This window comes from Canis lupus, chromosome X (genome assembly GCF_003254725.2).
Source record: "Canis lupus dingo isolate Sandy chromosome X, ASM325472v2, whole genome shotgun sequence".
Taxonomy (NCBI): domain Eukaryota; kingdom Metazoa; phylum Chordata; class Mammalia; order Carnivora; family Canidae; genus Canis; species Canis lupus.
Genome location: NC_064281.1, coordinates 123,900,517 through 123,914,324, shown reverse-complemented (window position 1 = coordinate 123,914,324; position 13,808 = coordinate 123,900,517). Strand labels below are relative to the sequence as shown.

Below are 13,808 nucleotides of genomic sequence, written 5' to 3'. Positions count from 1 at the left end.
TCAGCAGGGAAATGAAAATGAAAATACAATGAGATGCTACTTCACACCCATTAGCGGTGGCTATCATGTTTTTTTTTTTTGTTTTTTGTTTTGTTTTGTTTTGTTTTGTTTTTTAATCCAGGAAACAAGTGTTGGTGAGTATTTTGGGAAGCTGGAACCCTCGTGCATTGCTGCTAGAAACAGAGAGTGCTTTAGCCACCAGGGTAAATGGTATGACAATTCCTCAAAAAATTTACCATAGGGATCCCTGGTGGTTCAGCGGTTTGACGCCTGCCTTTGGCCCAGAGCGCGATCCTGGAGTCCCGGGATCGAGTTCCACATCGGGCTCCTGGCGAGGAGGCTGCTTCTCCCTCCTCCTGTGTCTCTGCCTCCCTCTCTCCCTATGTCTATCATGAACAAATAAATAAATCTTTAAAAATTACCATAAAATAACCACGTGATCAAGCAATTTGACGTCCAGGTATATATCGGAAGAATTGAAAGCAGAAACTCGGACAGGCATTTGTACGGCAACGTTCACAGCAGGAAAGATGGACACAGCCCAAATGTCCATCAATGGATGAATGAATCCACAAAATGCGGGGAATACATACAATGGAAAATTATTTAGCCTTAAGAAAGAATGACATTGTGAGACACGCTATGACATGGATAACTTTTGAGGACATTACGCCGAGTGAACTAAGCCAGACACAACAGGACAAAGGGTGTGTGAGTGCCCTTGTAACGAGGTACCTAGGATAGTCCTATTGATAGAGCTGGAAAATAGAAAAGTGGTTACTAGAGTGATTTTTCAAATGGATATAGGTTCTGTTTGACATGATAAAAAACATTCTGGAGCTACATAGTGGTGATGGTGACGCAATATTTTGAATGTATTTAATGTCACTGAATTGTACACTTAAAATGGTTAGGTTGGCACATTTTATATGCATCTTACTACAACCAAAAATCTCTTAAAATCATGTCAAAATGCCATGCAAAATAGCACGTTAAGTCAGCAGGGAGTATGATCCAAATTAAAGTTTTCTGAAGTTCTTCTGTCGTTTCAGAAGAAATTACTCATTAGCTTTCAACTTTTCAGTTTCACTCTGCACGCTCTAGTGTCTGGCGTAATAGCAAAATAATAGCAAAAGAGCATATAGCTTCAAAAGCCAACAGGGGAAAGAAAGAAAGGAGAAAAAAAAGAATGTCACCACTGCAGAAGGCCAAAAGTGAGAGAGGGGAACTTCGAAAGCTCAGAGAAAGTCGGAAGGTTCCCTAACGTTTCTCCCTCTGCTCTCCCCTCTCACACCCCAGCTCCCAGGCAATCCCCAAGCAGGGCCTGCAGCCCAAGAGCCAAATACCCCAGGGAGACAAACTGTCCTCTCCATTAGGGGGAGCTGTGGCTCCGTGAGGGGAGAAACAATTTACTTATTTCTTTTTCTTTTTCTTTTTTTTTTTTAATTTCTTTATCTTTAAATCCTCTGCCATGCCATCACGTGGAACCCTGCCTTGTCTCCATCACAGAAGGGAGTGGGGTTTGGGGCCATGGGAAAACACTGGAGGGAGAGCAGAGATAGAAAAGCACAGGGAAAAATGGTCCCCCCTCCACCCATGCAGGGGTAGACTGGATTCAACGACTGCACACAGTGCTCGGTGCTCATCAGGGTATGTGCCCTCCTTCATCCCCATCGCCTCTCCTCCCCCTCCACCCCCTCCCCCTAGCAACCACCAGCTTGTTCTCTAGAGTTGAGTCTGTTTCTTGGTCTGCGTCTCTCGCTCTTTTCTCCGTTTTGTTCATTTGTTTTGTTTCTTAAATTCCACAAATGAGTGAGATCATATGGTACTTGGCTTTCTCTGAAGGACTTCACTTAGCATGATACCCTCTAGGTCCATCCATGTCATTGCAAATGGCAAGGGTTCATTCTTTTTGATGGTGGAGTCAGTCCTACTTCAGTGCGTGTGTGTGCGTGTGTGTGTATGTGTGTCCATGTACACACCACATCCTTTCTTTCCTCAGATCTTGGAGTAGTGCTCAGTGTAGGGCTGGAATAAGGGTAGGGTTGGGGTAAAGGCTGTGGTGAGGGTATGGGCATATTGTCCTGCAGTTCAGAGGCCCCTCCAGAGGGCTAAGTTTACAACAAGTGCAATGCTCAGATTGATGGGTTAGTGGTTAGTAGTTAGCAGTTAGGGGTTAGGGTTAGGGTTAGGGTTTGCTTTAGGATAACGTTTTCAATTAGAATACTCTCTGCCTCTATCTGTGTCATTACACACGGCAAGATTTTCTTGTTCTTTGTGGCTGAGTAATATGCCACGGTATATATATGCTGGGTATTTTCTTTCCTCAGATCTTGGAGTAGGGTTTGGTGTAGGGCTGGCTTAAGGGTAACTGTTAGGGCTAGGGTGGGGATGAGGGTATGGGCCTATGTCGGGCACTTCAGAGACCCCTACAGAGAGATGAGTTTACGTAGAGGGTTATGGTGAGGGTAAGGGCTTAGGGTTACGGATTAGTGATTCACAGGGGTTAGAGTTAGGGTTTGGCTTATGGTTAGGTTTTTAATTAGAATACTCTCTAGCAGGGCACCTGAGTGGCTCAGATGTTGAATGTCTGCCTTCGGCTCAGAGCGTGATCCTGGGGGTCCCGGGATCAAGTCGTGCATCAGGCTCCCCGCAGGGAGCCTGCTTCTCCCTCTGCCTGCGTCTCTGCTTCTCTCTCTGTGTCTCTCATGAACAAATAAAATTATTTAAAAAAAAAAAAGAATACTCTCTAGCTCATTGCGGATGAGAAGACTTCATTCTTTCTATGGCTGAATAATATTCCACTGTAAATATACACCACATCTTCACCCAATCATCTATCAATGGATACTTGGGCTGTTTCCATAATTTGGCTACTGCGAATGATGCTGCAGTAAACACAGAGGTGCATGTGTCCTTTGCATTAGTGTTTTCATATTCTTTGGGTAAATACCCAGTAGTGTAATTGCTGGGTCATAGGGGAGCTCCACTTTTAACTTCTTGAGGACCCTCCACACTGTTCTCCAGAGTGGCTGCACCAGCTTGTGTTCCCACCAACACTGCGATAGGGTTCCCCTTTCTCCACATCCTCACCAACATCTATTTCCTGTGTTGTGGATTTTTGCCATTCTGACAGGTGTGAGGGGATAGCTCATTGTGGTTTTGATTTGCATCTCCCTGGTGATACCTGATGATGAGCATCCTTTCAGGTGTCTGTTGGCCATCTAGATGTCTTCTTGGAAAAATGTCTATTGGTGTCTTCTGCCTATTGTTTAATTGGATAATTCACCTTTTGGGTGTTCAGTTTGATACATTCTCAATAGATTTTAGGATACTAACCCTTTATTGGATATGTCATTTGCAAATATTTTCTCCCATTCAGTTGGTTGGTTTTTGCCTTGTTTTTTTTTTTTAAACATTTTTTATTATTATTTATTTATGATAGTCATACAGAGAGAGAGAGAGAGGCAGAGACACAGGCAGAGGGAGAAGCAGGCTCCATGCAGGGAGCCTGATGTGGGATTCGATCCCGGGTCTCCAGGATCGCGCCCTGGGCCAAAGGCAGGCGCCAAACCGCTGCGCCACCTAGGGATCCCCGGTTTTTGCCTTGTTGATTGTTTCCTTTGCTGAGAAGCAGCTTTTTATTTTAATGTAGCTCCAATAATTTATTTTTGCTTTTATTTCCCTTGCCTCAGGAGATGAATGTCAAAAGAAAGCCAGGGTAGTAATACTTCTATCATACAAAATACGCTTTAAAACAAAAACTGTAGGGGCACCTGGGGGGGCTTAGTCAGTTAAGCTGCCGCCTTTGGCTCAGGTCATGATCTCAGGGTCCTGGGATCAAGTCCCACATCAGGCTTCCTGCTCAGTGGGGAGTCTGCTTCTCCCTATCCCTTTGCCCCTACCCCGTGCTTCTCTCTCTCTCTCTCTCAAAAAAATTAATATAGTTTAAAAAATAAAAAAATGAAACAAAAACTATAACAAGAGACAAAGAAAGACACTATACAATCATAAAGTGGATGATCCAACAAGAAGCTGTAACAATCATACACCTTTTTTTTTTCAATCATACACCTTCATGCATTCACCATAGGAGTACCCCAATACATAAAACAGCTAATAACAAACATAGAAAAAATAATAGATAGTAATACACATAATAGTAGGGAACTTTAACACCCCACTTACATCAATGGACAGATAACCCAAACAAAAAATCAACAAGGAAACAAACAGTGGCTTTGAATGACTCCCTGGACCAGATGGATTTAACAGGTATATTCAGAACATCCTATCCTAAAACGGATACACATTCTTTCCAAGTGCACATGGAATGTTCTCCAGAATAGATGACATATTAGGCCATGAAACAGGTCTCAACAAATTCAAAAAGATCAAAGTCATACCATGCATCTTTTCTGACCACTGTGCTATGAAACTAGAAATCAACCACAGGAAAAAATCTGGAAAGTCCACAAATACATGGAGGTTAATAACATGCTAGTAAACAATGAATGGGTCAAAGAAGAAGTCAAAAAAACATGGAAACAAATGAAAATGAAAACACAACTGTAGATATGATCCTTTAAAAAAAAGACTTTATGTGTCTATTCATGAGAGACGCAGAGAGAGAGGCAGAGACACAGGCAGAGGGAGAAGCAGGCTCCCTGCGGGAAGCCTGATGCGGGACTCGATCCCAGGACCTCGGGATCACGCCCTGAGCCGAAGGCAGATACTCAACCACTGAGCCACCCAGGCGTCCCTGTATATCTGATCTTGAGGAACATACGGAAGAATGATCACAGGGGAGGGACCAGGCTGAGCATCGGGGGGCACAGATGCCAGACAGGCCGGCGTAGCAGCACAGAGGCCACAGAAACCGAGCTGACACTGGCTGGAACCGCAGGCCAGGGAAGGACAGAATGTGCAGCTGGAACCTAAGCAGGTCAAGCACCTACGAAAACACAAACATCAACACTTTCCATAAAATGTCATAAGGCCCAGAGTCAAAGTCAGAGGCAGAGTGTCCAGGACATAATCCAAAACTACTTGGCACACGAAGAAAACCATGAAAACCTCAACTTACATGACTAAATACAATCAATGGACACCAATGATGAGATCGCACAGATGGTGAAATTATCTGACAAAGACTTTCAAGTGGCTATTATAAAATGCTTGAATGAGTAATCATGAACACTCCCGAAATAAAAGTTAAAATAGAACGCATCAGCAAAGAAACAGAAGATACAGGAAAAGACAAATGGAAACTTCAGAACTGAAAAAATGCAGTAACTGAAATAAAAATACCCAATCGAAGGACTCAGGAGCAGACAGACAAATAGAACCATTTATTCTGGAAAACAGATAAAAAAAAAAAAAGATTCAAAGGAAGTAAAAAGAGCCTCAGGGAACAGTGACACAACAATCTACAGGGTTGAAAAAAGTATTTGAAGCAATAATGGCAGAAAACTTTGCAAGTTTGGCAAAACATAGAAAAATGCAAACTTAAGCTATACAAACCTGAACGGAATAACTCCCCCCTGAAATCCATGCCTCATATTCCAACCTCTGAAAATGAAAGACAAAGAAAAATATCTTAAAAGCTGCCACAGAAAAATCATGCAATACCTATAGGGGAACAGATGATTCAGAAACCATGAGGCCAGAATGAAGTGGCCCATCTTTCAAAGGTTGAAGGAAAAGAACTGTCCCTCCAGATTTCTGTATCCAGTAAAAATTGCTTTAGGACTAATTGTGAATTGAAATCATTTTCAAATGAAGGAAAAAATAAGACAATTCATAGCCAGAATTGCTAATGGGTAGAAGGGAAATGACACTGGAAATGACACCTTGAGTCCTGCAAAAAAAAAAAAAAAAAGTGTAAGATTGTCTGATCGGTCTTTTCAACGTAACATACGTATAGACAGTTATCACACAAAAGGAGGAAGGCAAGCGAATCTATATGGTACTAACGCTTTTACACTCCAGCTGAAATGGTAAAATTTTTATTCTAAATGGACTGTGAAAAGTATGTATTTCGTACTTGCTAGAGCAAACCGTACAGGGAGATATTATCCAAATCACAACATATAAATTAAAATGAAATACTATTCTAAAATATATTCAAAGAAACCAAAAGAAGGCAAGACAGAAGAAACAGAGGAACAACAATGACAACGAATAGAGGGAAGAAACAGAAAATAATAAGATGGTAGACCTAAACATAAACATAGGATACGTAACTGACATTGATGGAACATTCCACCCAACAACAGCAGCATACATGTGTTTTCAGGTGTTCTTGGAATATTCACCAAGATAGACCATACCCTGGATCATTAATCAAGACTTAACGAATTTAAAAGAATTTAAAACATACAACATACTTTCTCCGACCATAAAGGAGTTAAATCAGAAATCAATAATAAAACCATAACAGTAAAATCTTTCAACACTTAGAAATCAAACAACATACCTCTAAATAATCTTTGAGTCAAAGAGAAACTAAAAACACATTGAACTGGACAAAAATGAAAATAAGACGTCTAAAGCAGGGGCCCAGGGGGAGTTTTATACCATTGAACAATATATTAGAGAAGTATCAAGTCAGAGGTGCCTGGGTGGCTCAGTGGTTAAGCATCTATCTTGGGCTCAACTCATGATCCCAGGATCCTGGTGTCTCTGCTCAGCAGGGAGTCTGCTGCTTCTCCCTCTGCCCCTGCCCCTGCCTATGCGCGCGCTCTCTCTCTCTCTCTCTCTCTCTCTCTCTCTCTCTGTCTCAAATGAATAAATAAAACCTTTGGGGGCAGCCTGGGTGGCTCAGCGGTTTAGCGCCGTCTTCAGCCCAGGGCCTGATCCTGGAGCCCCGGGATCGAGTCCCACGTCGGGCTCCCTGCATGGAGCCTGCTTCTCCCTCTGCCTGTGCCTCTCCCTCTCTCTGTATCTCTCATGAATAAATAAATAAAATCTTTAAAAAATAAATAAAATCTTTTTAAAATAAATAAATAAATAAAATCTTTGGGGGAAAAAAGAAATCGATATACTTAAAAACATAAAACCAATATAGAAAATTCAATAAAAGTTAAAGTTGGTTCTTTGATATGATCAATATAATCGATGACTCCATAGCAAGATCAGCAAAAACAGAAGATACAAATCACCAATATCAAGAATGAAAATGACCAATATCTGGAAATGACCAGACCTTGTAGCCGTTGAAGGGAAAATAAGGGAAGACTATTAATAGGTCTTAGAATGTATATTTGATCCAAACTGTCAGGTTGTTTGCGCATGTCTTCCTAGTTATTCCAAACCCAACACTTCCTTGCTATGCCCTTCCTAGGTTCTTACTCATCTGTGTCCTGTCTGAAGCAGCACAGCCACATATTTCCTCAGTACGTTTTGAGATTACCTGTTCCTCTGTCCCAAATCCTCTCAAAATTCTCATTCCTAGAACATACCTCAGCTGCATATCAGGAAAATAAAGTCACTGTGTACTCAACAGTTAATATGCAGTTTGTTATATCATTGGACCGACAAAGTTTTAAAGCAAAAAAATATATAAACATAGCACAGGTCCACATCCTTAAGCCCTTGGAGCCAAATGTGTTTCGGAATTCAAAATGTTTTGTATTTTGGAAAAATAATTTTAAAATAACACAAAGAACATTTTAGTAAGACCCGGGGGTTGGAACAGCACCCTGTTAATTGAGCACATTAATATCTCTGCAGCAAAACACAAATGCAAAGTTCACATACGATTATTTACACTTAGATAAATTATGACGACAGCCTCATTAGAGTTCAGATAAAGTCCTGCAGCCAAAAGAGTTTGTTGCAAGCTTAACAACAACAACAAAAAAAACTTGTTTTCTGGAGCTTTTTGAATTTTAGAATCACAGAGAATCTATTGGGGACCCATATTTCAATTTTCAATCTATTAGCAAGTCCTGTCAGTTCTCTTTCTCAGATCTTTCTTTTGACCTACTGCCACGATTCTAGGTAATAATACACAATAAATGTTACCATGGAAGAAACAGAAGGAAGAGAAATATATTTCCAGATGGTTGATGTGCTGGTGTAGGTATTCAACTGCCACTTGATTCCTCCAGCAATTTCCACCTCTGAAGGCCAACGCCACTTCATGTCAGATCTAAGATGGGATTTATAAATTAGTCCATTTTGGAAGATGACAAATCTACCACTTAAACATGAAGTCAGGGGCACCTGGGTGGCCCAGTGGTTGAGCATCTGCTCAGGACATGACCCCAGGGTCCTGGGTTTGAGTCCCACAACGGGCTCCCTGCAGGGAACCTGCTTCTCCCTCTGCCTGTGTCTCTGCCTCTCTCTCTCTCTCTCTCTCTCTCTGTCTCTCATGAATAAATAAAATCTTAAATGAATGAATGAATGAATAATAAATAAATAAATAAATTCCTCACTAACAAAGTCTGAGAATTCATAAAAAGAATTCAATAGTAGTAGTTTCCCACAAATAAAGTGACCTGAGTGAAAACATTTTATCCTAAACTATCTTAATAGTGTATCTGGAGAAAAAACTAGTATACCCCCAGGGTGGCACGTCAAAGGGGCTCTACGTTCTGAGCTCCACGAGGCTGTTCACTAGCCATGTAATCTTCACTAAGTAACTTCTTTCCTTATTTGTAAAATGAGGATAAACAATGCTTTACCTATCCGCTTTACAGAATTAAAGTTATTAGGAGAATAGCACTACATAGAAAATGTTTCATATAAATATGAAAATAAATAGAAAAAAGGAAACAGACTCTGATGGTACTTGTCTCTAAAAGCTCCTATTAATTCCGTAGCTGCCATTTGACTTATATAAACTTATGTTTTACCTAAGTGGTACAGAGTTTAAGAAGTCAAAAAATGCTAAAAGATCCAAAACCAAAAACATTAGTTGCCACTTCCCCTTTCCAAAGGTAGCCACTCTTTCTTTACGGTATTCCATTATTTCTTTATGGAATACCATAATTCTAAAATTCTATGATTCCATAATTTTTATTCCATCATTCTTTAAAAAAAGATGCCTATACTATTGTATCTTAATTTATAAGTTTTAGACATCACTGATCTCCTTTAGAAGATTTATCACTCACACCATATGCTTCACATATGAAGTGTGGATTCATTGCATTCATTCAACAAATATCCATTAAATATCTACTAGGTGCCAGGCATTATTCTTGGTCCTTGAAATATGTAAAACAGATGAAAATACCTGCCTTCGTGGAGCTTATGATATACTGGAAATAATAATTATCTCGAGTGGAAAGGGTTTTTGCCTGGAGCGGTATATCCTCCTATTCCAATCCAACCTGGTGCTCTCCAAGCTGGTTGTACAAATGTCGCCCTGGGATTTCCACTGTTGCTATGTTGGGAACTCCCTCCTCCTCTCACTTCCATAGGGTTTTCTTTTTCCTTGAATCGCACATGCTTGCCTCTCTTAGTTCGCTTCCCTTTCTCTTAGAGCACACCCTAGAGGAGCCTCCTGAGCAAAGCTGCACGGTAGGTGATCTTTTTTTTTTTTTTTTTTGATTTTTTTGAATTTTGAAACTGGTCTATTTAAGTCTTGCATTTGGTTGAGAGCTTGTCTGAGTACAAAATTCTAGACTGGAAATAAATTTCCCTAAGAATTTTTAATAGGGGTTATTATTTAAAGGTCCAAAGTGACACTTATTCCGGATCCATTGTTGGTGTTTCGTTTTCCTTGGTTCTTGACCCTTTAACCTTTTCTGTTCAATCCCTACAATATTAGGATGTTTCGAAGTTCAATTCTGGACCTACCATTATCCTCTTTAGCCTCTTCCAAGATCAAGTGATCAAGCTTGGATGGCTTTAACTCCCACGCTTTTTGGCACCAGCTCTAAAATCTAGACCCCAGTATCTACCTACCTCTTAGATGTCTCATACACATCCGAAACTAACTTGTCTGTCAAAAGAGAACGTTTGACTCAACTTACCTAGTCAAACTATGTCTCCTTCAATCTTTCCCATTACGATATGTAACACTACCATCAATGTAGTAGCTCAAACCAAAAACTCAAGCACCATCCCTAACTCTTCTTCCCTCACCTCTAATAGCAAGTGCTATCAACTCTACCTTCAAACCACGTCTCAGACGTATCTGCTTGTCATGATACCACCTCCCCTACTACCATCTCAGACGAGGTGTTTCATTCGGCACACTCCAACACAAAAACGCAGCAGCCTGTACAGCTACTGCAATTTCGAAATATATTCCTGCATTGTATTTGTGAGCTCAACCAGGAACCCATGATAACTCAGCAGATCTATGATTCCTTTTTAAAAACCTACGTGGTATTTGGTCTATACATGTTTCTTGGATGAATTTTGTTGTTTCTATTTTTCTTGGAAATCAGTTTACTCCCGATTTTCAAATATGTTGTTGCCAAACTATTTGCTTTGAATTATCTTAGTCTCACCTACATCTGTGGTTTCGTGAGCCCTCTTAATCTTCATTTTGTTTTACTTCTACACTCTCTTTTCTGTTTAGTCAGAGGCCCTTATTTTATTGGACTTTACAAAGAAGTTTAGCATAGCATTTGTTTTTGTTTGAAATTTTAGCTTTTGTCTTTATACATTTTGTCTAATATATTTTTATTATTTTATATACATTAAGATAAAAACTAAATTCTTATTAATTCTTCATTGATTTCTCTGATGAAATTTTCCTCTGAGTTAGTTTCTGATGGTTTGATAACATTCCTTTGGATTTTCTCTTTGACTAAACAATTATATTTTTAAACTTATAAACAGTTGATTTTCATGGCCAACTTTTTATTGACAAGTCCTAATTTCATTAGGTAGCCTGTAAAATGCTTTAGTTTTTGTCAAGTTTTTGTGATTGCCCTGAAGAAAATAAACACTCCAGTTTATTATTTATTATGAATTATTCAAACTCCTCTATATCCTTATTATGTTTTGCTTACTACATCTGTCCAATAATGAAACAAGTGGTTTGAAATCACCCATTATAATTGTATTTTTCTCCAGTTCTCCATGTATTTCTAATAATTTTTATCTTATGTATTTAAATTTGTGTATACACAAAATAGTGCCTTCATAAATAGTGTCCTTTATCATTGTATGATAGCCTTCCTTATTCTGTTTAGTGACTTTAAACTTACATTCCACACTGTTTGTTGTTAATATTATCACTTCTTCCTTCCTTTGGTTTCCATTTGCCTGCTTTTTGGAAGGTTTTTTTTGGCAGAAAATGTAGGGATTCACACAGTGAAGTAACATTGATTACCTTAAGATGCTGAGGAGCTCCAACTGGTGGCTTTATTGTCTTTGTTTAATAATACAAAAATGAGTATTATTCGTTAAACATAGTCTATATAATAAATAAGGAAAGAACTGAAAGTACAAACACTATGAGAAATGCCAGTATTTAAGACATGCTTAAAAAAAGAAGATCCTTCAGATGAATCATGAAGGGATTGTCAGAGGGGTAGGAGAACCATGCAATACATACATAATACCTTATACTTTAACCAAGAATTTCACCTACAAAAACTGGGATAGTATACAACAAGGAAATACTCTACTTCAATTACTGAAGGAAAAAATTCACATATTATAGAGTTTTGTTAACAAATGATTCCTATATTGAATTTTAAAATGATTATTTTCTATTTGTTATTCTCATGAGCCTCTACCTCTAATATGTATGCATTATTGGCTGTCATTTTTAAATTATAAAAACTTACTTTTTGACTGAGGGTTCTCCATGGTTAAAATCTGTTTCATAAAACAAACGAATTTTACATTATTTTTGTATACTTTTTCTAAAATGCTTTTAAATATATATATATATATACACACATATACTTGTATAAAATATTAATATAAAAATAGATGCTTGGGACGCCTGGTGGCTCAGTGGTTGAGCGTCTGCCTTGGGCTCAGGGCGTGACCCCAGGGTCCTGGGATCCAGTCCCACATCGGGCTCCCCGCAGGGAGCCTGCTTCTTCCTCTGCCTGTGTCTCTGCCTCTGTGTCTCTCATGAATAAATAAATAAAATCTTTAAAATAAATAAATAAATAAAAATAGAAATAGATGCTTACCTTCTATAAGGCTAACAAGTGATCTGTCCAGATTGTTTGCCACGGTTTTTTCATGTTGCTTTCTGGCTCCAGTAGGTTTGTAGGCTTGTGAAGGTAACATTGGTTATAATATATCGTATAGGGAAAATAATCTGAAAATAAAAGATGGATTAGATGAAAAACTAAACCAAATTTATATCACTACCGTAATGATATATATGTACCTCCCATTACAAACTAACAGCACATCAAGTTCTTAGGTCCATGGGTATTAATAAAGTCATGCAAAATTATCCATTAAATACATTTTAATTGAGCACTTGTTAGACACCATACTAGGTGCTAAAGATATGGCAGTGAAGGAAAAAAAGATAAGAATACCTGCCTTCATGTAGTTTACATTCCATTGGAGACAGATGTTAGATTATGGTAAGGGCTGAGGGAAAAATATCAGATAAAGAGGTATGATATGTTGGGGGGGGGTATGTACATTTTAGATAGGACAGGCTCACTGAGAAGAGGACTTTTAAGTAAAGGTCTAAAGTATATGAAAGTGAACCATGCGGACCCAGCAGAAGAAACATGAGCAAAGGACCTCGGGAAGGAATATATTTGAAGACTAGTAAGGAGGCCAATGTGTCTGGAGTCAGAATAATCAAAGAAGTAAGAAAGGCAATTGAGGGTCTTGTAAAGAATTGTAAGGACTTTGCATTTTACCCTGAGGCCCCCCCATCTTAGGCCAACTTCCCTAAGATGGGGAAGCCAGGATCCCTGGGTGGTGCAGCGGTTTGGCGCCTGCCTTTGGCCCAGGTCGCGATCCTGGAGTCCCGGGATCGAATCCCGCGTCGGGCTCCCTGCATGGGGCCTGCTTCTCCCTCTGCCTGTGTCTCTGCCTCTCTCTCTCTCTCTCTGTGACTATCATGAATAAATAAATAAAATCTTTAAAAAAAAAAAAGATGGGGAAGCCATTGGGGGGATTTGAACAGAGGAGAGACACGATCTATCTGACTCATATTTTTATCGGATCCCTCTGTTATGTAAAGAAGGGACTGCAGAGGGCAAGGGAAGAAGCCAAGAGATGATGCTAACTTGGAGTAGGGTAGTAGCACTGGAGATAGTGAGAAATGCGCAATGTTTAAATATATTTTGAAGGTAAAACCAACAGGTTTTGGGTGGGGTATCAGAAGCTCAACTTCAGACATCCTGAGATGTAGAACCCTATTAGATAATTCAAATGAAACCACTGAATAGATACCTGGATACACAATTCTGGAGTCCAAGATTAATGTCTGTAGCTAGCAATACTAATTTGGGAGTCCTTATCATATAAATACTATTTAAAGCCTTGGGTCTGGATGAGGCTATCTAGGAAATGAATAAGTATACATAAAGAAAAGTAATGAAAGAAAAAAAAAAAGAAAAGTAATGAAAAATCAGTAAAAAAAAAAAAAAGTCTAAAAAAGCGCCAAGAGTTACATAAGAAGGAAACCAATAGGCAAACTGAAGAAAGTATAGGAAGGAAGTGGGAGGAATGAACTGAGGGGGCCCAATAAGATGAAGACTGAGTAATTGCCATCAGATCTTGCAACATGGGGGTGACTGGTGACTTTGACAAGAGTCATTTAGTAGTGTGGATGGTAAAAATAGTGCTTATAATGTAGCTTACGAGGAAACAAGGGAAATGTTAACACACCTTTCTTACCAACTCTATGA

The 13,808-nt window shown here is 39.3% G+C and overlaps 1 protein-coding gene across 2 annotated transcripts in view; it reads right to left on the bottom strand.

The window, feature by feature from the left end:
• LOC112668333 (phosphatidylinositol-binding clathrin assembly protein-like) overlaps positions 1 to 13,808 on the bottom strand; it is a 36,182-nt gene that overhangs the window by 6,062 nt on the left and 16,312 nt on the right. The window contains exons 11-14 of one of the 2 annotated variants that reach the window (XM_025460512.3): positions 12,117 to 12,200; positions 11,760 to 11,790; positions 8,029 to 8,155; positions 5,524 to 5,571 (exon numbers count right to left, since the gene is read on the bottom strand). In XM_025460512.3, coding sequence (XP_025316297.1) covers positions 5,524 to 5,571; positions 8,029 to 8,155; positions 11,760 to 11,790; positions 12,117 to 12,200 — 290 coding nt within the window. The remainder of the gene's footprint in view (positions 1 to 5,523; positions 5,572 to 8,028; positions 8,156 to 11,759; positions 11,791 to 12,116; positions 12,201 to 13,808) is intronic. The other variant, XM_025460513.3, reaches the window with a different exon arrangement.